We start from the raw sequence: 25,631 nt of genomic DNA, 5'->3' as shown, positions 1-25,631 counted from the left end.
GTAGGTTAGTGTTGCTGTCATGTGGTAATTATTATTACACATTTTAATCCAAACTGCAGCGTCGGGGGCTAGTAATAAATGTTCCTCCTATTGTCTCGATGGGAGAGTAACTGTGAGATTTGATTTCACTATTATTTTGTATATCTTAGATAATAGGTTTTTTGTATTAAGAATGCTTGTTTATAAATTCTGATATGGATGTAGGTATCGGAATTGATTTTTGAACACATAGGTGATCTTAGCTGATGGTATTGTAGGAACTGGGGGCTTTCTATAGCATATTTTGGGGCTAGTTGTGGGCGTGACATGAAACAAGTCTTAGGATAAATATGTTTAAGGTTTGTAATGCCTTTTTCTATCCAAGATGTAAAGTTTAATATTTTTGTTCATGGTAAAGCCTGGATTGTTCCAAATGGGAGAATGAATAGTTCGTGTGAGTGTGGAGTTTGATATCTTGTGGAATTTCCACCAAACTGTTAGTGTCATGGCCACCTTCAAACTGTTGAAACATGGATATTTTTGAATATGAGTCTGGGCACATTTGAAACACCTGCCGCAAACATTACTGACATTATATCTTGTTTATGTGATTGACTGTGTTCGTCTAGCCACAAGTACTTTTTGATTTATTTATTTTATTCACGATCATAACTTTGGACAACCAGTTGTCATTCTCAACTCATGTTTCAAATCATGTTTCAGATTTCTCCCTTGTAACATACGAAGGATTTGGCCCTTTCTTTCGCAGGAAGCTACCCAGGTGCTTGTGCGGTCTCTTGTGATCTCAAAGCTAAACTACTGCAACTTACTACTTGCTGGTCTAGTAGTACTCTAGTACTTATTGTTTATTGCACTTATCAATGTTTAAGGTAGACCTTATGTATTTTGTACTTCTTGTTAGGAACTGGTTCAAAGTGACAAGTCCTTCAGGTTCAATCTCCTCCAAGTTACCCTCTGCCCTCCTGTCCTCTGTAGCCGGATCCGGGGAAGTCAAGAGATACTGACACCAAGGTAGTGAATCAAGAGAGTTCCACTTTATTGAGGAAAGCACAGAGTATATATGTGTCCTATATCTACTATCTAAATCTACAGGATGATGGGGAAAAGTGAGGCATGTTCTAAGGGTCTACGTAGAAAGGAAAGGGACAAGGTTATTAAAGATTAGATGTTCTCTGCATGAACGAGCCACGAGCTGTTCTCTTGCCCGCCATTAGCCACTCCTGTGCTTAAAGAGAGACGGAGAGAGAGAAAGAGAAAGGGAGGGGTAAAGGAGACAAGAAGAGGGAGCGGATGACCTCGGGCGACCAGCTTGTGGTCAAGCCGCCATGTCATGGCTGATAGGCAGAGACCTTGCGTTGGGTGCCTGAATAGAGAAAGGCTCCAGTATCTAACACTTCTAGGCATCAGCAGTAATCCCTGTATTTCTACAGTATTCTAGATCATTGCTATATTGGACTCTAACCTATTGGACTGGCTAGGATGTATTCTATGAATAAATAACAAAGCACTTTTGTAAGTCGCTCTGGATAAGAGTGTCTGCTAAATGCAGTAAATGTAAATGTCCAAGGAAAGCCGACACTAGCAGGCAAACCGAGCATTGCACAGGCCATATTTGAAATTCCCACAATGCTTTTCTCACCGAGCGTATGTCCGGGCAATAACGTCAGTTGGTCCTACCAGACAATTATCAGCATGACGAGAGTCTTTCATATCAATAAATTCTGACAACACTTTGAAAGTGATAAGCAGTGGTTAGCTCGAAAGTTATTCATAAACAAGCACGTTGAAAATTACGAAACAAGAGACTTAGATCAGCTGTTGTCTCTATCGATGGTGTGGGTGACCCATGTGTTCTTAGGATGCAGGTAGGGTCTAACGCCTTCTGTGCTGAGTTGCTGTTTCCATATTTTAAAAATAGAACATTGTTAAACGGCATCTGTAATAGTTAAGGAAAATGTGTTATAAGTATAAAGTGTTACAGTAAGTGTTTTGGCCCCTGACTGCCATTAGGACAAGCCAAGACAACCGCACACTACGTTATCTTATCTACTTGTTAAATCAGCCTGAAATTAAGATACAGATAAAAGTGTTGATTTTTATACTAACATTATAACAACTTCAGCCAAAGTATTCAGAATGTAAATGTTTGGTCTAGCAGATATGGCCCACAACTGATGCAGAGAGTGCATGACATGGCAGAGGGGATTCATGTTGGCAAAATGCCCTCCTACGAATTAGTCCCAAATACTGAAGCAAAAAAGAGGCCGAATTCATCTGATGGAAGTAAGTCTAAAAGGGCTTCTTGATGATGTTACCCTGGTGACTTGCATTCTTTCCAGATGCTCAACAACCATTAAAAGTAGTGCATTGCTAAAAACTACTACTTGTTGTGCTGGAGGTGTTGAAAATATGGTTTCCTTGTCATTGTCAGTTTGATTTTATAAGGTTCTACGTGGGTATCGATAGGAGCTGAAACTGTGCATGTGTTGCCCCTCTGAGGAGATGAGCCAATGAGGAAGATGCCCGTGTTCAAATTTGACTCTAGACCACGCTTTGAGCCGGTGCACTTTGTCAGCGTTTGAAGTTGCAGCAGCATTGGCGGAGTGGGACGCAATGGTGAGAAGGAGAACGAGAAGGATCTCAGGAGTGAGAAGCTGAACAGCGGCAAGCAGCGGGAGGCTGGAGACAAAGCCTCTCCTCTCCCTTCTCTGACACAAACACAGTCACGTGTTATATACTCACATAATCCAAAATCTAGCATCTTTTATTTGCTGTTAGCTGGCGAAGAGTAATCAGTATAGTCAGATTCCTTTAATGTAAACACTTGGGAAAATTCCTGCCATGAGATCACTTTGGACACAGGGAAGATCTGATAGTAAATATTATGACAGGGTGAGGTCATGACTGCTTAGAAAAGTTTATAATGAAGGTCATGAAAGGTCAGTTTTGACTAATTGCAAAAAACGCCATGTAAACATTAGAATGGGAAAATCAAGCGGTCTGAGCGAAGCGAACTGCGAACGAGGCATGGAACAGACTAGCCAGGACCAATATTTTGAAAGGGATCAGAAGAGGATGACATCAAGAATCATTCTGATGATCATGTGGCGCACGGTCAAGCAAATTGCAGCCAGATACAATGCTGTTGCTCCAACTAACATGTCTGAAGGCACACCATGGGTCCTCTGAAATCAGTAGATGTTTGAACAGAAGGGCTTACCTATGTATTGTGACCAAGTGCATCCCTTCATGCAGCTGCTTAAACTATGGCAGAAGGACACTTTCAACAAGACAAGAAACCCTGCCGCAAGGGTTGTATAATCACGGATTTGTTCCAGTATCAAGACAGCAAATTTTCAATGTTTCCCTGGCCTTCACAGTCCCCAGATCTTAATCCTATAGAACATCCCTGGGTAAAGGTATAACAGGCAGTTTAGAACATGTCAGTCCCTCCAAGTAATTTAAGAGAAAATATCCTATGAAGATTGGACCAAGATTCCTGCAGAGCATTTTCAGCATATAGTGGAAACTATGCCAGAAAGAATTGCTGCAGTTCTGGAGGCCAAAGAAGGTCCAACATGCTATTAAATGGGTGTACTTAAGCCAGATACACTGTGTCCTATAATAGGATGTTGCTGGAATGTATGTGGATGTTGTTGGAATGGCCGCAGAGTTGCAGCAGCAGTACAGGTAGTCTGTGATCCTTTCCCCCATCCGAGTGAGTTTGCCCTTTTACACGGGGTCGAGTTATGATGTGAATGTTTAATTACACAGGATGGATTGTGGGTGACAGAACCGAACAGCCTTCAGGATTCAAATAGAGAAAGGTGAAACTTCTCCAGCCTTTGAGTTAATCACAGGACTATTGCATAGCAATTAGGGATAACAGAACAGCTTTCGGGGGGTTTGGGTGGGTTGCCTTATCCGCCCCTTTAACAGAGTAGTCACAATTCAAATTTCCCTTCTTCCATTGTTTACAAGGCATTATACATGTGGTTTATTTATAGTGCACGGAGTAATATGCAGCGAGTCTGGTCTGTCTGCTTTGGAAGAGAAACATTTGGCCAAAAGAGCAAGACACAGCCAGGAGGATGATTGGTAAGAGCACATCATAATATGCACCTTAAAGCTGTGCTCTACAGCTAGGTCCTGTTCCATGACTGCATATATAAATTTACTACTGACATTGCCATTTATATCTGGCCATTTACAGTGCACTCTTGCTCAATGCAGCACTTGAAGCTGATTTTCCATTGTGTAGTTATTATGTTCAAGAGATGTTTGACCCGGTCAGGGTGACACACTTTAGTGAGGGCAGCAGTATCCTAGAGGACACTACAGACAGTGACGGAGACATCTCAGAGCGCGAGGTGAGAGGTTGAGTTTTTTGTTACTCTCTCTACGACATACTTTTCATGCCAGGTACTATTGTCCAGTTCAGCCCAATTTAATTTACTGCCTTGTATTATCATATATAAATTGCTGAACATCTTATCACTCAGTTTCAAACATCCCCTCAGCTGTTTTAAGCCATTTCGGTTATTCAGAAGTACTGCTAAATGGATGTGGTGGGAAAATGAGAGCACATCAAACACAGACAGCTTTATGCATTGAGTAGTAAAGAGTAAAAGTTTATTGAGTTTGTAAAGGGAAAGAAATGTGAGTTCCACCTTCCAACTATAACTTTTCTAGGATACGTGATCAGCCATGGTGAAATCACTACGGATGATAAGAAGATCAAAGCCATCTTCCAGTGGCCCATTACTATTATAGTTAAAAAACTCCAGAGATTCTTGGGATTTGCAAACTTTTACCGATGCTTCATATGGAATTTTAGCAGCATTGCAGCTCCTCTCACAGCCCTCCTGAAAGGAGCAATGACCAAGCTACTTTGGAATCAGGAGGCTGATCAAGCATTCAGGAAACTGAAAGAAGCTTTTACCACGACTAGCATACGTCGACATCCTGATCCTTCCATTCCATTTGTCGTGGAAGCTGATGCTGCTAACATCGGGGTAGGAGCTGTACTTTCACAACGATACGACAAGTCCAAGTTACAATAGATGATTAAATAGACAAGTGTATATAAAATAGATGATGGAATAAACAAGCCATACAAGACACAGTCATCCCAATGGAATGTCTGTCGGGAAAACATTACCTACCTTGTGCTGTGACCATCTGTTGAAGTGGGCTCATTCTTCGCTGGTTCAGGGCTATGACAAGCGATATTTATAAGTATGTTTCTTCATGTTCAATTTGCAGTCAAAGCAAGATGCCTAAGACCCTACCCACAGGAAAGCTCATGCTTCTTCCCGTACCAGAAAGTCCTTGGTCTCACATCACCTTAGATTGCGTTACTGACCTCTCTGTCCTCACTGTAGTTGATGGATTCTCCAGGGGTGTGTGGTTCATTGTGTTTCCGAGTATGCCTACAGCCTGCCAAACTGTGGAAGCCTTGTTTAACCAGGTGTTCCGTATATTTGGCATCCCAGAGGACATAATATCATATTGGGGACATCAATTCACATCTCGAGTTTGGGCTTCCTATATTGAACACATCGGGGTAGCTATTAGTTTTACATCCACAGTCAAATGGCCAATTCCTACATTGTTTTTATATGAACAATCCATCAGACCGGTCCAAGTTCCTCTTATTGGCAGAAATGGCCCAAAATTCACTTACTAGTTCATCCACTGGCTTGACTCCTTTTTATTGTATTTTAGGTTATCAGCCTCAAATGTCCCATGGACTTCCATATCAGCTGGTTTCCCCGCTGTGGATGAGTGGATGCAGCGGAGCGAAAGGGTATGGGAGGAAACAGATCAGTGTATTGTATGAGCTCTCTGAATGTATAAGGAAATTGCGGACAGGCACAGAGGGGAGAACCCGATATACCAACCTGGTGACAGAGTGTGGCTCTCTACACAGGACTTCCGCAAGCCGGGGTCATGTCGCAGGTTAGGTCCCAAGTATATCGGTCCATATGAAATTACCAAGCACATTAATGAAGTCACATATCAACTCAACTTACCTGCTCACTTTTGTGTTTTGAGGTCATTTCATGTGTCCCTTCTTAAGCCTGTTGTTCCTGTTGTGGCCTTTGGATGAGATCACCCCTGAGGTCACTCCTGTATTAAGTATGTTGGTTGCTGTCATTAGAGTGTATTGTTTCTGAAGGTTTTTTTGCATTATGCAATGCCTCTTCGCAGAGTGTGATTTTCAAGAACTTTAGTAAGCAGATGACTTATTTGCATCACCTTTTTTGGTAGGACAAAGCCCATCCATGAGCCAAAGGAAGCTGAGGTAGGCCCCATTCCATGAAAACACAGGGAGTGTGTGAACCAGGATACCAACACAAGCATACATGCAAGCTGACACCTACCCTCCCCTTGTCCAGTGGTTTGGCCAGTAGACAACTAATGAAAAACATTTCAAAAGCGTTTATACAGAAGCCAATGTTCAAATGGCTCTCTGTGCAGTGAGGAAACATATCATAAGGAAGTGCAAATTCCACTAAAGTTTAAGTAGGATCACTGAATTCAAAGTCTAGAGCACTATTACACTATGACTTCTAACAATAGCGTAAAAACAGTAATGTCATTCGTTTTTAGGAAAGGAATGTAAAAGTTTATGAAATATTCTTAAAAAGAGGACAGTTTGATGAGGAGCTTGGTCTTGCACAGCTACCAAAACCCAGGACTGAACTAGGAGTCTTTTGATATTCAATCTAACACTCACCCAGCTGAGCTATTTCAGCTAGTGACTAAATACTTTTGCCTGGTTTCGATCAAAATGTTACCAATGAATGTAGCTCATGTTCATGTCAGAGGAAACTGTCACCTTTATCCCTGGTGAGCTAGTGGCTAGGATTCTCTTTCAAACTTAATTTTTATGTGGAATAAAAAGAAATATGAATACCTCTCTTTATGACCTCCTAATGCTCATGCATACCAAGTCTAGTATGCATACAAACATCGTCAGTATACTAGGAATACAGAGTTTGAAAAATGTTTGTCAGAAGCATCTGAGCTTTATTGCTGGTGGGTGAGTGGCTAGGATTCAACACTTTCACCACTGCGACTTGGGCTTGATTCCTGGTCAGGGAACGCTCTTTTTGCTCACTTAAAAAAGAAGCTTGTATGTGAAAAAACAAACTTCCTTTGAGTCAGATTTTAACTGACAGACTAAGGATAACAGTTTTAAATTCTACAGTCCTCCACTCTACCAACTAAGCTATTGAAGGCAACAGACATGTAATCCCATAGGTCCAAACACCAGTATGTTGGCAAGAAACACGGCCAGTTATGGATGTTTGAATTGTTAAGTTCATTTGACACAGAAGAAACATTGCATTGTACGAGTTGGAGATGTTCAGCTACCAACAGATATCTCTTGATTACATTTGGATGCATACTGGACTTTGTGTACAATCAATAACTACTGGTACTAACTCAAAGTATGTTTCCCCCTTCAGTTTTATTTTATGCCAGAATAAAGACTTTCTGTCTTTAGAATTCTACATGACTCAAACTGAGATGCAGCAGATCACTTAGCTAGAACAAAGGGTCTTGTACTACAATAATGACTTTTGCATTATTGCCCATAAGGTCCACCTCTTTTTTCTTTAACCCTCAGATCATCCCGTAGATGTTAGAATTATTCTAATGAAATTATAATTAACATTTTAAAAAATTCCTTAACATCACTCTTAAAATAACTTTTACCTTACAAATGATTTCTTTACCAGCAAATTTGAGTTGGTATGAATTCATCTATTAATTTTTCGTTATTATTTCATTAAATACATGCCCCCCCGCCCCCTAAAAAAAGAATAACAGTCCAAATGAAAGGTCTAAATGAATCTTTGCAGTAACAACAGTCTTTTATGCTCTTCCAACCACCCCACCTCCCCCCAGTGGACACACCATGCTCCAGTACATGATTCTGGAGTGCTGTGCTATCTGTGCTCCCCACTAACTCTTCCTACCTGCTGGGGTTTCTCCTTCCTGGACCTGCCTTAAAATGCTTAAAATGACAGCACCTTGCCCTCCATTTACCTGCAACATTCTGCACTGTCACAAACAATATTTATGTGCAGATTAGCAGATGAACCTCACCTGGATGATCCACATTTCATTTCTTTGTACTGTTATAATAATGAGTTACTGTATTTCTACCCAGGTGTTCTATCCAGGTGAACTGTGCTCTGTTTCTATCTCCTATGATGTCTTTGTGTAGGAATGCTGTAGTGTATCTTTCATGCTTACAATTTGTCAGCCATCCTCTACCCAACTCATCTTTGCCCAGGTTTATCCAGGGTTAACCGAAGGAGGATGAGTTCCCTTTTGAGTCTGACACCTTCCAAGTCCCTTCCACCATTCCAGTGAGTTTTTCCTACTGTCACCCTTGCCAATGTCATTTGGCTTATTTATCAGTTGTCACAAGGTGTTAACGTTATTATGCACATGTATATAAAATGTGTATATACTCTATATACATAAATATATATATATATATATATATATATATATATATATATATATATATATATATATATATTGCATTATTCTCTGCACCTTACATGTTATTTGCAGTTTGGATTGGATTATAAAGTGAATTTCATTGGTGAGTACTATATTTTTTGGTGACAAAGTATAATCTAATCTTTACAAAGCAGTGACCAGAAAGGAAGAGCTGGATGAGGCTTTGGTCCCCATGATAGTTAGAGACACACAGCCATTTAGCATAGTTGAGGATAAAAGCTTCAGGGACTTGGTAGCAAAATTGGATTCAACTTATATTCTCCTAACTAGGAAGGTATGTGTGGTGACATGGATACATTATGAGAGTAGTATTAAAAATATATATAATTATTTTCTTCCTTCCCTTTAGACTGTAAAGGCCATGGTTGAGGCCAAATGTCAATAAGAGAAAGAGAAGGCCAAAGCTGAGGTCCAGAAAATTCCTGCAATGAGTTTGTCAGCAGATATGTGGACATCTCTTAATGTGGATGCCTTCTTGGCTGTGACCTGCCATTTTATAGATGACAACACATTTCTGAAGTCTACACTACTTGGTGTTGTGAAATTCCTGCAGGCGCATACGGCTGAAAATTTGGCCTGTGTGAAATCCTCTCTTATGGAAGAATGGGGAATAAAATAAAGTCACATGTCTGGTTACTGATGGCACATCTAATATGATTGCCTGTGGAAATAGCTGAAGCTGCCTCATGCGCTTCAAAAAAAAAGAAACTGAGGTTGAAACAAGGTGTTGGAGCGATTAGTAGAACTCAGGGAGCCTGTGGGGGCAGATTTGGCGGGTTTACAAACTGATATTCCTGCGCTGATCTCTGATGTGTACAGTAATGTATGTGGGTGCCGGTCTATACTGTATTCTTTTCACAAGGCAACTGTGGAGCTGTCAGACCTCAGTGGCAGGCATAATCATATCCCAACACATTTCAGACTAAAGGATTTGAACTCCCTGGCACTGCCAGACACCTAACTGGCTATAATTTGATGGGGAGGATGCAGGTTGTCTGCATGCCTCTGGAATGGCTTCTTTGACCTATTCACACAGCGATCGAGAGCCTTACACTAATGCCAGAGTCCCTCTGATTTCATACTTTTCTCTGCATTGTCCAAGATTTGTAAACAAGCACAAATCCATGGGTAAAGTTTTGTAATCAAGAACACACTCTCATGTACTCGGAACATGTCTTAGCAGATTGTGATTTACAAGCAATGTTACAAGCAACAAGTCAAGACACCTGTTGCAAACAGGTGGTTTGTTGACAAGGGGTCATTCATCAAACAAAACCCACATGGCCCATATGGGGATCGAACCCATGACCTTGGCGTTATTAGCACCACGCTCTGACCAACTGAGCTAATCGGCCTTTCTCTGTTCATTTTGCACTTTTTGGTGCAGCACTGAAGGGAACCTTTCCATGAAATTGTAGACTTGGTGTCAACAAGATTACGGCCACTTTTTCGACCGAGCATAGGTGAAAGTTGACACTTATTGTTCCCTCTGACAAATGGTTATTCTGCAGCCAACTTTTGAATTAAACTTCAAAAGCAAATGTGGAGAAGCTTTTGTTAAAGAGCAATTCAGTGCAGTTGTACACAGTGACGAAATCATCAATTGCAAAGTCCACTGAGCTTTATTGCTGTGAGTTACATAGTGCTGTCTATTACACCATGAAATCTGCCATAACAACAAAAATGTAATGTCTGATTCTGTGAGCCAAGGAATATAAACCTTTTAGGGACATATTTAAAATATCAGATTTTCTGCCTGAGCACAGAGTAGGCATTTTTTTCTAGCTTTAACCATACGTCCTCTTTCTTTGGAAATCTGTGTCATTGCTGCATGAATAAGCAGAAAGATTTTGAGCAATTTTTTGTCTGGGTCTAAGGGGCAATTTATTCAAACCAAAAGATGCTATTTTAGCTAGTTTGTCAAATGAACATGTCAAACCTACAGAGACAATGTGTCTAGCTACAGAGCTCTGCAAGGTTTAATTCTTGGAAGTATTTGAAGCCATAGAAAGTTATTCTGTAAGCATTGCTTAACTCAATAAAAAGAGACAGTTAGAGCCAATGGCTGCCAGATCTAACATAGCTCACATTTTATAGTGTTTGCATAGCATATCAGAATCTGCAAGAACTATTCCTGTCATTTCAGGAATAAGCTTTTTTGACTTCACAGCTAGATGAAATATTTAGGGTGGATGCAGGATTTGGTATGATCTCCTAGAGAATTGCCATTCCACTGTGTCTTCAGCTTTTGTCCGATCTGCAAACAAGTCCCACTCTAGGAGAACTAGGTCAAGTGGTAGAGTGCTCTTTTAGTATGTGAGTGTTAGTGGGATTGATGCTCACATTCTCAAGTCTAGAATTTGTAGTTTTTTTCTATGATGAAATCCTTTCTGATAGCAAATGTTTTCGGGACCTGCTAATACGCTTATGCCATGCACACATTACGTGACTTTTGAAGTTTTCAAATTGATGTATGGCTCACACTGCACAACTGTATGTCTTGGAATCTGGAAAGCTTAATTTGTGGTATCTCAGTGGCAGACATAATCAGTGATAAACCACTGATATGTCAACTGGTCTTAACACAGACAGATTTAACTTACTCTGTTGAGACTGTGTCTAACTTAAACCTTTCCTTCAAATAGAAGAGATCCTTGTTGCAGAGGTAATGTTTTTACCTTTATATGGTTTTCCCACTCATAGTCATGCAACACACAAATGCAAACCTCTCACAGACTGTCTCACACACATCCAGTTATTCATCTGAACACATGATGTTTCTGTCTCTGTACCGCTATTAGTTATGCAATGGTTCCTCAATACTAGCACTAACTGAACAGGGTTCTGTATAAATATGATCTTTATAACAGCTGCCATAACAGCAAAAATGTAATGTCTGATTCTGTGAGCCAAGGAATTATTATTGATATTGTGAATATTTAATAACCTCCAATGCCAGCAAATTAAATTTCACAATATTGTGAAAATTGTAAAGGATACTTTATTCATGTCCTCATTGCTAAAGATTGTATCGCTTTATCACAGCGATACGCTAGTTAGCTAGCTAACAGTTGAGGTCAGCGAGTGTCAAACTCGGGGCTATAAACCATTCCTTGTGGAACCATTTCATTGTTCAGCTTTCAACTTTGATCGTTTAGGTGCTGGTAGTTTGTTAGCTAGCTAACTGTTCAGCAATAGAAAACCTACTTTTGTATGATTTAGAGACCCAAATTCACAAACCTGTGGGTTTTCAAATGTATCGTTCTCTCTAAATAAGCAAAATGAGTTAAGCCATTACTACAGCTATCGGACTGTTTGAACTACAATATTCGACTGTTCATTTATTGTTAATTAGATTAAATTAACTTTCATAAACATTCTGTATTAATAGAATGTAGTTTGTAATGACTGATTAACTGTGTATATTCAACATGAAGCTATTCATATAACGTTTCAAGTTTGGTTTATTTGTAACATACATTTATTTGCCACTTTCATTTTTAGGCTGTAAAATGAAAGCTCCTTGCTCACAATCATTGCTATAGTTTGATCAAATTCAGTTATATATATAAACTCCCTATTCAATGGGAAGAAACCAGTTCATGTCATTGTGAATTGCTGGTTCTGTAATCAAAACACTGAGGTTCCATATGAGAACAGAAACTGCTGAGACTGTCCATTCTGTGTGCAGTACAATGGCTTCTATGAGGTATTGCTGTATTTGAGACATGGTGAGGACATATTTTAGTGAAAGTCTTCCAATGATGCACCCTTACCTGAACCATTTTATGCTGTTGCTGCTGTTAAAAAATGCAGAATGGTGATTATAACGAACCGATCCTTGCACAATATATGGAGCACCTCAACCATGGGGTATCAGCTGGTGTCCCTGTGCTTGATGCATCCAAGACTCAACCAGACACTGAAGATCAAGCAGCTGGCTTCCTTCACTCCCAGAGAGGAAGTAGGTTTTCCATTTGAACTGTTGCCTTCTTAGTTAAGACGTATGCAGTGTTGATTGCAGTGCCAGAGCTGTGAAACTGTGCAAGGTAATGCATGTCCAGTGCTGGACTTGGGCAAAGATTGTGAGTGGGTCTTCAAGGGCAAACAGGATCTGATGGCCCACATGTAGTTTGATATTATTCCTAAATAACTAAGTTTACATGGCTATTTGAAAGAAGCTGATCATGTAAGCAGCAAAGACAGAATATCATTCTCTGACTAAGGATTTAGTTGACTCATGTTTAACCCAACTAAACTGTGGTCCTGGCTGATTTTAGTTGGACTATTGAGCCACTGACTCATGCACAGAGTTTCTGAGTATTTTGCAGTTTCTTACTGTACTGAGTTCTTACTGAGTATAACATCAACTTTGATACATTTGTTTTCTTTTCACCGAACAAAGCCTTCAACTTTGACTGTGGTGACATGAAATCCAGATGTGCAGAGTGTTTTTTCAGTAATGCATCTTTTGCCCGTGCATTTTGATTGCAGTGTTAGGAGGTCATAACTGCTGATCAGAACTTTGGACAAGAGGGCTTATCCTCATGGCTCTCTGACTTTCATGTACAACAACAAACAATATTTTCTTATTTATTTTTTTCCAGTTGTAACAAACCGTTCTGCTGTTTTTTAACTTCTGTCAAATTTTTAATGGTTGTACAGGACAATTACGATGGAAATTGAGGTGTACAAGTGCCACCTTGAACAGACCTACGAGTTGTGCGGGCCTGTCAGACAGCTAAGCAGTATGACATCCAGCACCAGAACCGACAGCTGCGGGCCCTGCTTTTCAACCACCAGCTCAGATGCAGCCAAGATGCAGACAAAGAATTCATTAAGGTGAGTAATTATTGTCAATGGTTGTCTTAGAATGGTGCTAAAGTGCTTAAGATAGTTTTTGGCGATTCTATAGCCAAGAATTCTCAAGATCACATCTAGCTGCATTCCTGTTGGGTGTGAATGACAGTTGCTCCTTCCCAGTTGATACAAAGTGACGATAGAAAAAAAGGCGTACACGGAACTGGTAGTGAACACTGTCCTTCAAGTGCATATAAGTGCATACAGTGTTTGAGCCTGCAATCCAGTTCATTACCCTGTCCAACAGGCTCCCAGGTTCCCCTCCACATCTTCCTTGTCAGAGATAAAAATTGATATAAAAAAATGGATACTTGAATACTTTTGGTTACTTTTTTGTTCCTGGCTACCATGCTTTTTAAAGCATTGATTATTTCAAACATTGATTTATCTAAGATAAGCAAAGACCTGTTCTCTCTTGCTGCATTTTGTGGGGTTTTTTTGGTTTTTTTGTTTTGTTTTCTTTCCAAATGAAGCTGTTGTTTTCATTTTTGGTGGGTTTCATACTATCCACACCAGCTTCCAGGTTTCTCTCCTTTTACATACCAAGCAATCAGCTTCCTTTCTCTTTGCTACAGAGCACCTCTTTTCTGTCCACACCTGCTTGGCTGGTAGCTCTCAGAAGCCTTACCTTCCTCACCTGTGCTTTTCTAGTTGCGGTGGCCATATGTGGGTCTGGATGTGACTCTGGAGACACATCCTCTCTCCACAACAGCCCGCACACTCTCAGCAGGGGGAATCATCCCACCCAAAGAAGCCCACCAAAGTGACACTGAAGCCAAAGCAAAGAGCATCACCAACACTATGCAAATGTGGAATGACCTGGTGGGTATTCTGCCAGAGAGAGGCAATAGAGAATATCAAGCTGATCTGGTAGTCTGGAAGCAACCACCAGATGGCTGTTGCTTCTGTTGGCCTTTTGACTTCCATCAACATCTACTCAGGCAGTAAAAAGAAATGGTGTACTGGGAGGTAGTAAATCTTGCTAATCAGTACTTGTTTTTGGCCTGTGAAAATACAAACAAACAATACACATATTCAAACACTTCTGAACTACAATTGCTTATCAGGATTTACACAGGCTTATGTTCTTAATAGCTCTTTGCTTACAACTTCATCAAAGCGGTTTTGTTCTACAGTATGTGCAAAGTCTACTTTCCCACACAGTTCACATGAGTCTTGATTCGTCCTGCTGGTTCTTCATGTCTGTGAATGTGAAAAATCAAACTTTTTTGCTTGGCTTCAAGCAGTGATCCTTTGATTGTATCATTCATGATTCATTTAGGATTACAACCAAAGTGGTTCAATATCCAGCTAGAGGTGTACTCAAGTGAGGTAATAAAATGAAATTATTAATGTAATAATATGATGGCAGGAATTGTAAAAGACCAAATTAGGCTTTGGAAGTAAGCAGGATGTGAGAATGACCAAATATGGCCTCTGTGGCAAGTCTGGGATTGAGGCCAGGATACCACCTAAAGATACAATTTTAATAAAAAATGGTTTTGTAACTTGATGAAAATATATAAAGATCGAACCCACCTGAGACTGTTAGACATTCTGTGGACAATGCCTCGTCTGTATGCAACATTGAGCTCAGAATAAAGATGGCACCGGCTATTCTCTTCAATGAATTACTGCATCTATATCTTTATTTTCTATTTAAAGTGTACTTGAGAAAATGAATGGAATGTGGGAAAAATCTAGGAACCACACAAGAATGTCTGGAGGTAAAAAGTCAAGCCTTAATGTGAGAGAGCCTCCATTTCAGAGTCTGCTGTGTGAGAGTCCTGTGCCTTTCTTCTCTAGCTTGGAATAGGACTGTTGCTTCTGCTTCTTAAGGTTTTCAATCAACAAGGACGGGACGGTGGCTCCACCTGCAATGAACCATGAACTTGTTATATTAAACTGCACAAGACAGTAAATTTACACTTGTATTCATTCAGTATGAAGTGCGCCTCACAAACACAGTGCTTGTCTGTGTTTATGTTTTCAGTGTTACAGTGTGATTTTATTTAGGTGAAATTTGTTTTCAGTCTATCTGCAGTAGTGCACTTAAAGGGCCAGGAAGGTTAGTGGAACACATTTGCTCTGCCTCTGACCTCACAATTCCACTGTAACAACAGTGTTCAATTCCGTCATTTAAAAAAAAAACAAAACTTGGTTTGGTTTAAATTTGTTTAAAGATTTGTTTAAATTGTGTGTGCCAGTGTATCTGAGCGTGTTACAGTCTCTCTGACCCTCTACACCCATTAGTGCGTTCTTCCACTAGCTTCTCTCTCGTTCCTGCTTCAATATTCAAGGGAGGATTGAGATCCATTCAGGTAATTTTGCAGTCTTCAAAAAATGCATTGAAAGACATTCCAGTAGCTCAGTGGTGCACCTGCGCTCCACTCTGCTCCCCAGTTCGGAGGATGCCAGCACCTATGTTTAGTCTTTTATGTTTAGTCTTTTTTAGTCTGTTTCTTTTATTTCCTTTGGACTCCAGTGCTTTTTAATAATCTGTTTTGGACATGGTATGGCTGCTCCATTACCCAGGAGCCCATACAAAGGTTCATTTCTGCCTGCCTGCATAACTGCTGGAGGGAGGATTTTATGTCCAGAAAATGTTAAGATGGCAACAGCTCGGTGGGAGACAGTATGTGAGAATCACCTCTTAGGCTCATTTTACTGTTTCTCATGTAGAAGGAATTCCCTCACTATGTTCCCATTCTGAGCATCAAAGCCAACTGGGATGGGGGTTTGTCACATTCTGAATTCTAGCTCATGTCATATTTTGTCAGCATTGGCTTTGATAGACTCAGGTTATCGGTACAAATTTACATTCAAGATTAGTTGTCTTTTACATATATATCCCCTCTCCTGCAATCATGGCTAATTAGCTGCATCCATCATTGTAATTGTTTAATTTTTCATGCTAGTTCATTCACCCTTGTATTAGTGCCATGCATGTGAAACAGACTCTTGAAAGATTTTTCTTTTTGTATCTTGCATGCCTAGCATAACTAGGACATTCAAAATCCCTTGAAAATGTTAAACTTTTTTTTTTATGTATATATCTCCTCAACATTCCCAGTACAACTGCTGTAGAGTCCACGACTCAACTCTTGACTAAAGTCTTCACTCCGAGCGTCTGAGCCGGCTGCTGCGGCATACGCCACGCTGCTCTGTGATCCCTCACTCTCCACTCCTCTCCTCTCCCAGCTTTTCCAGATCCCTCAGATGCAGACAGCCCAGCCTGCCATTCCAAGTAACAGCGCTTCCTTTCGACCCGTGTCCAGCCAGCCCATCATGATGTTCCTGACACCCATGCCCTTCACCTCATCCCAGACCGGCCAGTACTACGTACTCCAGTACTACGTGCCTCAGGTACCCAGAGCAGAGAAAAGCGCCTGTGCAAATATGTACACAGTGTAGCAAATGGGTTGAAAATCTGTCTATAAACAGGTTGGCCAGCAATAAATAAACTGCTCCTAAAATGTGTAGATAAAAATATGTTTTATCTTGGAAGCAGAAATGAGAAGTTCTAGTTTAGTTTTTTTTCAGTGTAAAAACTAAATGTTTTTGTATTTTTTGTTTGTTTACTGCTTTGAATATCTCTTTTAGGAGTGTCCTATATGAATGGCCATGTCTGGTGCTAGGCCCTTTACTTCTGCTGTTCTGTTTCATTCTCAGTATCACCACAGTGGCCTTCCTTACGTGGGACATCCCCAGCAGTACTCCGTCCAGCCCACAGGACCCAGTACATTCTACCCTGGGCTCTTTCCTGCAGACTGCCCACTAGCATATGGTGAGTTTGGACTTCGCTTTCTCTACCCCCACCTGGGAAACCTACATGCGTGCTCTCACTGATAAAGAGACCTTTCTTCTGGGTATTCCTGCTGGCTGAAACTGCTTTTTCGTTTGCTCTCTAACTGAAACCAGTGCTTTTTTTTGGTCACCACTAGTGGCAGGGCCTTCATACTATCCTGGCCAGATCATATACACCAAATCTCCATCCATAATAGTGCATACAGCTCAGCAGCCTCCACCCACTAAGAGGGTAAAGAAAACAGTGAGTATTCCCCATGCCTCAGAGGTGAAATTAATTTAATTGTGGATTGACTTAATAGATGCAAATAACTTGCTGTTCGCTAAGATCCGTATCCGAGACCCTAACCAGGATGGCAAGGATATCACAGAGGAGATCATGTCAGGAGTAGGCATTAGCCAGAACACAAGCCCACCAGTGGGACGTCCCTGCACTACCCCTACTGCTCCACAGGTAAGCCATTCAGTCCCGCAGCCCGAGCCCCTGATCGGCTGCAGGCCGCTGCTTCGCGTGATCCACTCCACAGGTCAAAGTACTCTCTCATCTAGTCCTCCCTCATAATAAGCTCTGAGCTGATTGTTTGGTTGTTTGGCTGGCTTTCATTGTCTTGTCCTATTAAAAGCATCATACAATCAGCAACAAAATCTGATGGTGTAGTTTGATTTCCGGCCATTCTCTCTTCCTTCTTCAGTGATTCGGTCACACCGTTGACCCTCCTCCGTCATATTTGACTGGTTCCAGTAGCTTGTGTGATTGTGGCTGTTCTGATTTAAGAAGGCTTCTCAGATGTGTTTTGATGTTCCGACTTGCCGTGCCTATTCTTTCGTCTGCCTCCATCTTAGTTCTCCCTCACAGCCACTCGAATCCTCCTGATCTTCCCTCGTGTTCCCTCTACACAGACAGCCCACGTAAAGGCCCTGTAAGAAGGATTCAGCCAAACCCTGAGCACCTCAGCTCCTCTGAGGAAAGGCCTTCTCTGTAAAGGGAACACTCACTACTGCGCCGTTGCACTTACTTTGTGTCCTCTTTCCCTAAATGTTAACAGTGTTCCTCTTTCCTCTCTTTCTCTATTTCTCCTGCCCATTTATTTAAGCACCCCATGCTTGTCTGCTATCTCTTGCTGTCTTTGTGTCTTCACCCCCCCCCCCCCCCACCTCCACACACACACACATTTTGTGCCTTTGCGGCTGGATCTTTTGCCCTCTTGTGCTTTCTCATTTCATCTCTCTCTCTCTTTGCCTCTTTCTCTACTCACTTCTCTAATTATGCTGTGCTGTGCTGTGCTGTGCTGTGCTCACCCCCCCACCCTCATTGCCATTCCCCTTCTTCTGCATGTGTGTGCAGTATCTCTCTCTCTCTCTTTCTCTCTCTCCTCTCTCTCTCCATCTTTTCCGTCTTTTGCTAGTTTTTATGTCCACACCCTCATTATCCTCGCATTTTCTACCTCAAATCCCAGCAGCTGAACAGCCAGGTAGCAGAGCAGGGGAATGTCAATGTCGGCCTGGCCCTGGAGGCCCACTGTCCGGCGAAGGCTGCAAGTCCAGCAGCCGGAGAGGCGGTTGCCTCAGGCACGCTGACGCCCTCGTTGCCTTCCAGCACTGCTGCTCCTTCAGGCCTCACTCTCCCAGGCCAGGCTGTTATAGAGGCAGTCCAGGCCTGTGGAGCCTCCACTGGGGCAGAGCTGAAAGAGACTGGGAAGGAGCCAGAGGTCTTGCTGGAGGATAAAGTGGAGCCCATTTTACAGTCCAATCTTAGGCAAAGCTTGAGTCAAGGTAAATAACCACATGCATGACATGCTATGTTAGGACACTAAAAAGACACCAGACTGATTTGTTATGATTTACAGCTATTAGTTTATCCAACACCTGGAAGAAGCCAAAAGAGGACACTCCTGTGGGGCAGGCCCAGTGTCCTGACAGAGAGGTGATTCCTCTCTCCAGGTGCTCACTGTACCCCTCTCTGCATGCAGAGCCAGAGCTGAAGGATGGGAAGAGGCAGTATGATAGAGACTTCCTGTTGGCCTTCCAGTTCATGCCTGCCGTGCATGCAGAAGCCAGAGGGGCTTCCTCCCATCTCTGATGTGGTACTGGACAAGGTAAGCCTGCTAAAACATTGGCCTTAGGGGACCTTTAAAACCATTCCATGGAGAGGGGCTGATGGACTTCGACTTGACTCTGTTGTTTTCTAGATCAAACAAAACAAGCTGCCCCTGCAGCAGGTGGGCCCTCGCATTATCGCCAGAGACCCAGGCTTCAACCCAGCCTCTGCAGACTTCAGCAGGGCAATTCCTGGAGGCAGGGGTGCACCGGTGGGTCTCTCCGCTCATCCCTTCTCTTCTGTCACAAATGAATGAGCGCCTGGTCATCTTATGTGACCGAGGTCTTTGTGACATTGTTACCGCCCATAATAAAGAGCACCCATTCGTTGCTTCAGCTGCTCAGTGTAGGCCCGAGACGGCTGCCTCCCCGCAAGATCATTACCAACGTGTCCGTGAATGACGAGGTGCAGCTGAAGAAGGCTGAGAATGCCTGGAAACCTGGCAGGAAAAGGGAGAACACCCAGAACCCCGAGACCCAGAAAACTCAGGTCAGCACCTCACTCCGCTGTGCCCTGTTTTCAGATTTCAGAGTCACAGCCTGTTATGGTGGTCTTGAAAGCTACTTAATTTTTTTTGCGATATGCTCTTCAAGAATTGGATATTTAAATTATAGAGTCGTTGTTTAATTGGGTGGGTGTGCGGGGAGTGTGCACGAATGTAGCTATGCAGGGGGACATTGGTTTCTAGTGTAAACAGGGGGTGTGATGATACTGAGGACCAGATCTTGTGTGCTTGTTGTTCCTTGTGTTGATTGTGGTGTTGATTTTGGTGAGAGAGTATTGTAGATATTGTAGTGTATTCTGTGGATGATCTTGTATATATTATAGGTTAACACCCAGTGGTTGTGTTAAAAATATTCTTGCAAATTTGTGTGCAATTCAGCATTTGGAGAGATTGACAGATCTTCATTGCATTGTCTGGTCGGTAGGGTTATTATTGGATCAGATTTGGTTATTATGTATATATTTTTTTTGTTTGTAGGAGTTATATATTGATTAAATCTAAAATTCTTGTAGCTGGTTCTAATGGGTTTTCTTTTAATTTGAATTTGGAGCACATGAGGGGTTTTAGTTGATAAGATTTGATAAACTGTTTGCTGCCAGTGCTACACTTCTCGGAAAGTGTGATTGATGTATGATGCCTTTATCGGTCTATATAGCAAAGTTGAGTGATTTTTGTTCATGAGGAAGTTCCAAATGGCAGAGTAAATATTTGGTGAAAGTGAGGAGTTAGTCATTATGTGGAAGAACTGCTGAATTTAACAAAAGATTGGGATCTTTGTAATGGAAAGCTTAGTCGGTAGTCTGTTTTCCTCTCCAGGAGCTTTTCCAGAAGGTGCGCAGTATCCTGAACAAACTGACACCGCAGATGTTTAACCAGCTGATGAAGCAGGTGATGGACCTCACCATCGACACAGAGGAGCGCCTCAAAGGCGTGGTTGATCTGGTTTTTGAAAAAGCCATCGATGAGCCCAGCTTCTCTATGGTCTATGGCAATATGTGCAGCTGCCTGGCTATGGTGAGTAACATGTTCCCATACATTGCTGCTGAAGTTCCATACAAAGGCAAATGCCACACAGAAGTGAACTCTGTTTGAACCACTCTAAACTGACATGGAGCTTTAATCAGCTTCTATTTAGTAACAGAACTCTCAACACTGTCTTATACCCAAGTGTTTCTCCTACATGTCTTTCCTGTGTAGTTAAAAGTGCCCATGGCAGACAAGCCCACCAGCACTGTGGGTTTCCAAAAGCTGCTGCTGAACCGCTGTCAGAAGGAGTTTGAGAAGGACAAGGTCAACGATGATGTTTTGGAGAAGCTGCGGCACCAGCTGGAAGCGGCCACTTCAGTAAGCAGCACTCCTGTCTAGTTTACCCGACTCACCAACCCACAGATCAGGAGAAAGGGGACTGAAATCGGCAGCAGTGCTGGGAGGCGGCCTGGTCGTTATCGGGTCCAAACGCGCTGTTTCTTGCTTTTGTCTTTGTTCTGGTTACTCCTCGCAAGGCCAGCGAGCGGGAGAGGCTGGAGGAGGATCTGGAGGAGGCGAAGGACAAGGCCCACAGGAGGTCCATCGGTAACATCAAGTTCATCGGGGAGCTGTTCAAGCTGCACATGCTGTCAGAGGCCATCATGCACGACTGTGTGGTCAAGCTGTTCATGAACCACAGCGAGGAGAGCCTGGAGCGTCTGTGCCACCTCCTCACAGCCATCGGCAAAGACCTGGACTTGGAGAAGGCCAGGGTAAGCAGGCCGCGGGCCTGGTCTGGGTTGATTTAATATTCTCAGCAGATGCTCAGCACTTGCATCGGTTTATCTTTAATATGTCATGTAAAGGTTTACGGCGCATGTGTAGATGAGTGCTAGTGTGCAGTGCAGCGGCTGTGCGGATTTTGTCCAGATTTGGTCTGTGTTGCGTTTTTCACAACAAGTACTTTACACATCGAAACTGGATGAAGAAGTTTTGGATATTGTATATTGACTGTCAATTTTGTCTCTAGTAGGAATGGCAGTTGTGATGTTGACAGTTCAGTCACCAACTAGTGTGACAGTTATTTGTGTTCAAGTTTCTTGTTCTTTTTTATTGTGTTTTTTTTTTCCATGCACGCTTTTAACCAAAAAACAAGCATGTTGAAATGTTGTTTATAAAAGTTTTGCCGTCAGTGTTTTCTGTTGCTTGCCTGTTGCCTGCACTCTGACTACAGGGTAGCCAACTAATTAGGATCATCATCTATAGTGCGACTAGCATGCTGTGCTGATATCAGTGTATTATTAGGCCTTGGCAATGATTTTGAAAGTGTCCAAGTTCATGTTGTTTAGTGAAGTTGTTAGTGTGGTTGTTAGCTCTGCTCCTACTACAGCTGACAAAATGAAAGGCTTTTATTGAGGACTGGTCAGCTGTTAGAAGGTTTTGCTCTCACAGCCTCCTCCACGTTTGCCGCCTCCTGCTGCTGCACCCTGGATTCCCCAAAGCCAAGCGCAGCTGATGACAGCACAGCTACACCCACAGTGGCAGTGAACTGCTTTACAGCACTGACCAACGTGCAAGGCAGCAGGGTTTACATAAGAGTCATAAACGTCTTGCGACATGAGTTCAGCTGAGAGCACACCTGATCGAATCGAAAGGTGAAGAATATCTGAAATTTGTCGACGTTTCTCTTACACTCTCTCTCTCTCTCTCTCTCTCTCTCTCTCTCAGCCAAAAATGGATCATTACTTTAAATATATAGAAAAGACAGTGAAGGAGAGGAGGGGTTCCTTCACGCATTCGGTTCCTGCTCCAGGACGTCATCGACCTGCGACTGGTTAGAGACTCTGCCTGTGTTTGTGTTTGCCATTCCAGCGCATGGTGATGCAAAAGTATGCATCTGCTGATTTTGCTTTTCTAGAATAACTGGGTGTCGCGGCGAGCTGACCACGGGCCCAAGACCATTGAGCAGATTCATAAGGAGGCCAAACTTGAGGAGCAGGAGGAGCAGAGGAAGGTGCACCAGCAGCTGCTGTCCAAGCACAACAAGAGGCAAAGGTGTGGCCCTCAATTCCGTGACAGCCTTTTTCACCTGGCTGTGTGAGGCCGAGGACAAGTCCAAGGACAATCGACAAGGAGGATGGACACATTTGCCAACGTGTGCTAAAAGACAATGCAATAATTCAAAAAAAATAATAAAACTGTGTGACAAAGAAACAAGTTCTGACTCTAATGTATTTTTGCTTTTTCCTTTATGAACTGCAGACAAAACTATATTTAACATTTGCAGATGTTCAAAAGAAAAGACAGAGGTGAATATAGAAATAATATTATTTATTTTTTATTTTATTCTTCCTTGGCTTCTCGTGAATTCAGATAGGCTCTGCCCATTAGATTTCACTTTTTTGTTTGTTTGTTTTTTAATTTCTTTTTGCTAATTTCAAACCTGTCCTAGGATTTTCACACAATCTGAGTGAAATTGGTGTCAAAATATTTGCAAGAGTCTGAATCTCAATAATTATTTAAACAAAAACCTGACATAAAAAATACAGTTGTCCTATTCCAGTCTAATATTAGTAGTACAAATTAGTAGTACAAAGGTCAGGCTTTAACTTTAACTTTAACTAGCTGTCACTCCTGAAGGACATGTTCAGATTTCATGAAATTTAAAAGACTTATACCAGTATTGACTTTGAGGTAGCTTACCAAATGTAGCAGTTTTGTCAATATGGGGCATTATAATATTGCAAATAACTGTTTCTCAACGACTGCTCTTCTGATCAAGATGAAATTTTGCATACTGCTTCTGTAAGCAAGCTGAAGGATTCCTAAGGATGACTCAAACATTGGCTAATGTTTTTCAAGTAATTGGCTAATCATAGAACTGGCTTCAGTGGACTGCTATAACGTTGATTCTTGTAGAAATTACTTTAAATTTAAATATCCTACTACTTTTTATGTTGCTGATGAACTGTAACACACTAGTCGTAGGACCTTTCTCCAATCTTCACAAATTTGGTATCAAAATATTGATGAGACTGAAACATGTTGATATTTGTATGGTATATGGCCCCTACATACCTATCAATCCTTCCAAGGTGTACTGATTCATTCAAAACAGCTGAAAAAAAATTAAGACTTCTTTGAGTAATTCTTATGAAACTTGACATGAGTATTGATTTATGGACTTTGAGCTAGCATGGCAATTATAGGACATTTTTGCCAACAGCCCCTCTGACATATGAAAAGGTATTTAAAAAAAGAAAAATGAGTCAATCCCATTGTGTACCAATTGTGCATGAGAAATGCAGTTTATACAGTGCAATACTTTGTGACTATTTCATAAAAAAAGTTCAATACGTTTCGTAAATCCTTTTTTTAGCCTGATTTTTGATACCTAAATTAGTTGGGCAAATGCACCTTTCAAACAAGTCAGTGACCTTTTGATCTAGAGATACCTTTTAAATGTAAAAAATGCAGATCTTCTTGTAAATAATGATCAAAAATATGTGTATTTAACTATCAATCCCCAAGAGCAGGATTTTTATTAATAGGCTAAAACTTAGCCATAGAGTGTTAGATTATCACCAAACTTCAATGGTGTATATGAACATACTGTGAATGCAAGTACATTTGGGGTGAACTGACCTTGTGGGGGAACTATATTTCTTAGTCATGTCGAATCAGAAAAATAATATTTATATAAAGCAATTCAGCAGAGAAAATTGAGAGATTGGTTTCAAAATACAACATTCCTGGAAACAAAACCTCAAAACCAACCACAAAGGCTGGTGAACTTAATATGGGATGTCATCAGCAACCAAGTTGTGCAGATGTGATAAAATGATTGGACCCTTTAATTGCCACCTGCAGCTATAATAAATGTAATTCTAATGTATGTCATGAATTCCCTAGATGAAGGAAGTTAGACATTTCAATAGCAACACACCTCCCTTGATGGAATGACTGGGTACAGAAATTAGTTGACCAGAAAGGCCAGAAAAATAGCACAACCACAGCCTTCAAACCAGACAACAAACCTGCTTAATGCTGACAGTTTTATTTTTTTTTCAAATACAAAATACAGACTCACTCTCAATAAATAACCATTTGATGAACTAATGCAGAATATAAATTAAGACACTGACACAAGCTTTACTGTAGTTACTAAGCATTTAGGTTTGGGTGTTTTTAGGACTTGGTGGGATGGTTACGAGAAAATATTGGCATATTAGATAAGCAGAAAAATACTATGGATGGGTTCAACACATGATGTGCGTACTCGTTTGACTTTGGATCTATTGGATCACGCCAATAACTGTTGAAAAGAAAAATGACCACCTGAATGCTAAAACATATAATGGAAATAAATGTCTTATGCAATACGAGAATTATGGAAATCGGGTCAGCTTTGGAATAGAGAGGAGCGTTAGGCACATACTAATAATATTAATACATTTTCAGAGACACACAATATCCCTCATGTAGTTAGTACAAACTCGCTAGACCTAATGGTACAGAACCTGTTATTAATACAAACCCACTAGACCTAATGGTATAGATCCTGTTATTAATACAAACCCACTAGACCTAATGGTATAGATCCTGTTATTAATACACACCCACTAGACCTAATGGTATAGATCCTGTTATTAATACAAACCCACTAGACCTAATGGTATAGATCCTGTTATTAATACAAACCCTCTAGACCTAATGGTACAGAACCTGTTATTAATACAAACCCACTAGACCTAATGGTATAGATCCTGTTATTAATACAAACCCACTAGACCTAATGGTACAGAACCTGTTATTAATACAAACCCACTAGACCTAATGGTATAGATC

The 25,631-nt window shown here is 41.3% G+C and overlaps 2 protein-coding genes and 1 non-coding gene across 8 annotated transcripts in view; 1 reads left to right on the top strand and 2 right to left on the bottom strand.

The window, feature by feature from the left end:
- The window catches only part of LOC113569091, a 251,840-nt gene that overhangs the window by 138,457 nt on the left and 87,752 nt on the right, over positions 1-25,631 (bottom strand). The gene's annotated exons all lie outside the window — the stretch shown is intronic.
- trnai-aau lies at positions 9,829-9,902 on the bottom strand. Its single transcript has one exon. It is a non-coding gene; the product is annotated as a tRNA-Ile (tRNA).
- LOC118241971 (eukaryotic translation initiation factor 4 gamma 3-like) lies at positions 17,138-22,980 on the top strand. Its single transcript, XM_035529675.1, is given in 13 exon segments — positions 17,138-17,194; positions 17,543-17,668; positions 18,675-18,987; positions 19,185-19,255; positions 19,257-19,310; positions 19,404-19,523; positions 19,649-19,801; positions 20,634-20,831; positions 21,015-21,161; positions 21,320-21,556; positions 22,512-22,571; positions 22,573-22,617; positions 22,702-22,980. Coding segments are annotated over 13 exon segments (1,710 nt in total). The 5' UTR covers positions 17,138-17,191; the 3' UTR covers positions 22,885-22,980.

Source organism: Electrophorus electricus, chromosome 9, assembly GCF_013358815.1.
Source record: "Electrophorus electricus isolate fEleEle1 chromosome 9, fEleEle1.pri, whole genome shotgun sequence".
Lineage (NCBI taxonomy): Eukaryota > Metazoa > Chordata > Actinopteri > Gymnotiformes > Gymnotidae > Electrophorus > Electrophorus electricus.
Note: the sequence above shows the minus strand (reverse complement) of the source record. Positions and strands in the feature narration are given on the sequence as shown.